Source organism: Haliaeetus leucocephalus, unplaced genomic scaffold (genome assembly GCF_000737465.1).
Source record: "Haliaeetus leucocephalus isolate CR32 unplaced genomic scaffold, Haliaeetus_leucocephalus-4.0 Scaffold164, whole genome shotgun sequence".
Taxonomy (NCBI): domain Eukaryota; kingdom Metazoa; phylum Chordata; class Aves; order Accipitriformes; family Accipitridae; genus Haliaeetus; species Haliaeetus leucocephalus.
In genome coordinates, this window is record NW_010972600.1 from 824,752 (window position 1) to 827,221 (window position 2,470).

Sequence of the window (2,470 nt, forward strand, 5' to 3'; positions counted from 1 at the left end):
GAGCGGGGGGGGGCGGGGGGGGGCAGAGCCCATTTCTAGCTGGATGCCCACATCTCTCCCCAGAGCCCTGGCATGGAGCAGGGGGGCAGGCAGCCCCCCGAGGGCATGGGGCCGTCCCTGTGCTGGGGAATCAGGGTGGGGGCAGGATGGCTCCCCGGAGCTGCGCAGGCTGCCAAGGCTGGAGAGACCCTTCCCCTGCCCGGTCCTGGCCCTGTGCCCCCCCCCCCAGCCCGGCACTCACGGAGGGGCCCTCCCCCGAGTCGGAGGAGGCGGATGGGCTGGCCTCGGTGAAGCTGGTGTCCACGGTGGAGTTGTAGGTGTCCCCAGGCAGGGCAGAGCTGGGGCACACGGCATGGCTGGGGATCGCCGGCTGGGGCAGGGCCCCCGCAGGGGGCTGCAAGGCAGAGCGCGCTCAGGGGGCTTTGCATAAGGGTCGGGGAGCAGGAGAGGACCCCTCCCCGCCCCGAGACCCCCATCCCCGCATCCAGCGATGCCCTGAGACTCCCACCCCGGGTCCAGTGGTGCCTCCTTGGGGAGTTGCAGGATGCCTGGACCCCATCCCGCCGTGTCCCACTGGTCCCTCATCCCCCCAGGGTGCTGGGGGCTCACCTGGAAGATGGCGAGGCCGGGCTTGGGTGGGGGCAGGCGGGGGGTCATGGCCAGGCTGTTCTCGCTGGACTCGCACTCGTGAATGGTGACAATCTTGAGGGCGGGCGGTGGGAGGTGCAGGTGGGTCAGGCGGGCGTTCTTCAAGTGGTGGAAGTCCCCCTCTGTCAGCGTGTACCTGCAGGGCACGCCGGGTTAGGAGGGGTGGCCCTGGCCCCCCATGGCCCTCCTCCCCCCCAGCCCAGAGCTTCACCTCCTCCCCTTCTCCTGGGTCTTTTTGCCCTGGTCGAAGAGCGCGGCCTCGTTGAAGGAGACACGGCGGGCGGTGGAGGAGCTGGAGGAAAGGAACCGCTCGTTCTCCACATCCCGGTAGCTGGAGGATGACAGGCAGTCAGGGTCCTCCACTTTGATGGTGATATCTGTAGAGAAGGGGGGGCTCAGCAACCAGGGTCCCCCCTGCCGTAGTGCATGCCAGCTTTCCCAGCTGAGGTCTGGCAAACTCGCTGCACCCGGGGTCTTGATGCCAGCCTGGCGGTCTTTGCTGCCGGCCGCCAGTCCTGCTCGCACAGCTGGGGCACCACTGGGATGGGTGATGGAAGGCACAGAGGGTCTCTGGCCATCCCTGCCCCAGGCCTGGGGGCTGCACCCAGGAGCGGGGAGGGCCCAGGAGCTGCTTTACCCCCACCGGGGCGCTGGGGGTGCAGCTGGTCTTACTGGTGGGTGGTCGCTGGCAGGCCACGGCGGCACCTCTGGCCCCACCGTGGCACTCACCCTGGGCTGGCTGCGAGTCGTCCAGGTAGGTGGTGTTGGTTTTCTCGGGGTCATCACTGGCTCTGCGGGGAGAGGAGGGTCACCGGTGACCTGTGCTGGCCCCCCTCCCAGCCCCGTTCAAGGTGCCACACACCCTGCGGACAGCAGCATCGCCTGTCCCCGTGGCCCGCCCCCACCTGGAGTGCCGGCGGTCGGCCTCGCAGCACCGGCGGCAGACGATCAGGATGCCGGAGAGCAGGACCAGGGTGCCCCCGATGAAGATGGAGAGCAAGGCGAGGAGCAGCACGTAGCCATCCTGGGGGGACACCTCGCCGGGCACCGCCTGCACAGGGTGGCAGGGGCTGAGCCGCAGGGGGACACACGCTCCAACCCCAAACCCTGCCTCACCGGGGTGGGTGCCGGGGCAGCCCCCTCCCGCACCGAGGCTGACGCTGAGCGCTGCTCCCCAGAGACGCTCGCGCTCCCCCACCACCCCCGGGCCTGCTGCCGGCTCCGGGGACCTGCCTTCACCAAGGCAACCGCAGCCGGGGCGGTAGAGCCGGCAGCGGCCCCCGCGCCGAGCGGGAGCGGGGATGGGACCCTGGCCCTGCCCCAGCCTGGGGGTCGCTGCTTGCACCCCTCCCCGGGCCAGCAGCCCCAGCTGTAGGAGAGGAGCTGATCTGGCAGCAGCACCCGGGCCCCCTGGGACCCCCAGCACCTGGAGCATCTCGGGGGGCTGCTGAGCATGTCGGGGGGGCTGCACAGGGCACAGAGAGGTGTCACCCACCCCCAGGACTGGCAGAGCAGGGTGGGTGACAGCGGGGCTGGGTGGCTGCTGCCGTCCCCACCTGGGCGCAGACCCCAGCCCCACGGCAGCCACGCAGACCCCACACCTCCCGGGCGTGCATCCCCACCCTCCCCCGGGACCCCGAGGACGGCAGCGTGGGCAGGGGCAGGCAGGAGCAGGCAGGGACGGGCAGGGGGGCCCCACTCACCGTGGCGCTCTCCGTCGCGTTGTCCCAGGGTGTCGGGTCATCGCTCATGGTCCGTCCCAGCCGGAGCGCGTCCTGGGGCGGGGGGAGACAGACGGGGGGGTGCCGGGGCCGGGCCGGGG

At 71.3% G+C, this 2,470-nt stretch overlaps 1 protein-coding gene across 1 annotated transcript in view; it reads right to left on the minus strand.

Moving 5' to 3' along the window:
* Positions 1-2,470, minus strand: part of LOC104829164 (chromosome unknown open reading frame, human C19orf26) — an 8,189-nt gene that overhangs the window by 2,149 nt on the left and 3,570 nt on the right. Inside the window, exons 2-7 of the mRNA XM_010563274.1 lie at positions 2,352-2,423; positions 1,554-1,699; positions 1,378-1,439; positions 860-1,025; positions 610-784; positions 242-394 (exon numbers count right to left, since the gene is read on the minus strand). Of these exons, the coding sequence (XP_010561576.1) occupies positions 242-394; positions 610-784; positions 860-1,025; positions 1,378-1,439; positions 1,554-1,699; positions 2,352-2,423 (774 nt within the window). The remainder of the gene's footprint in view (positions 1-241; positions 395-609; positions 785-859; positions 1,026-1,377; positions 1,440-1,553; positions 1,700-2,351; positions 2,424-2,470) is intronic.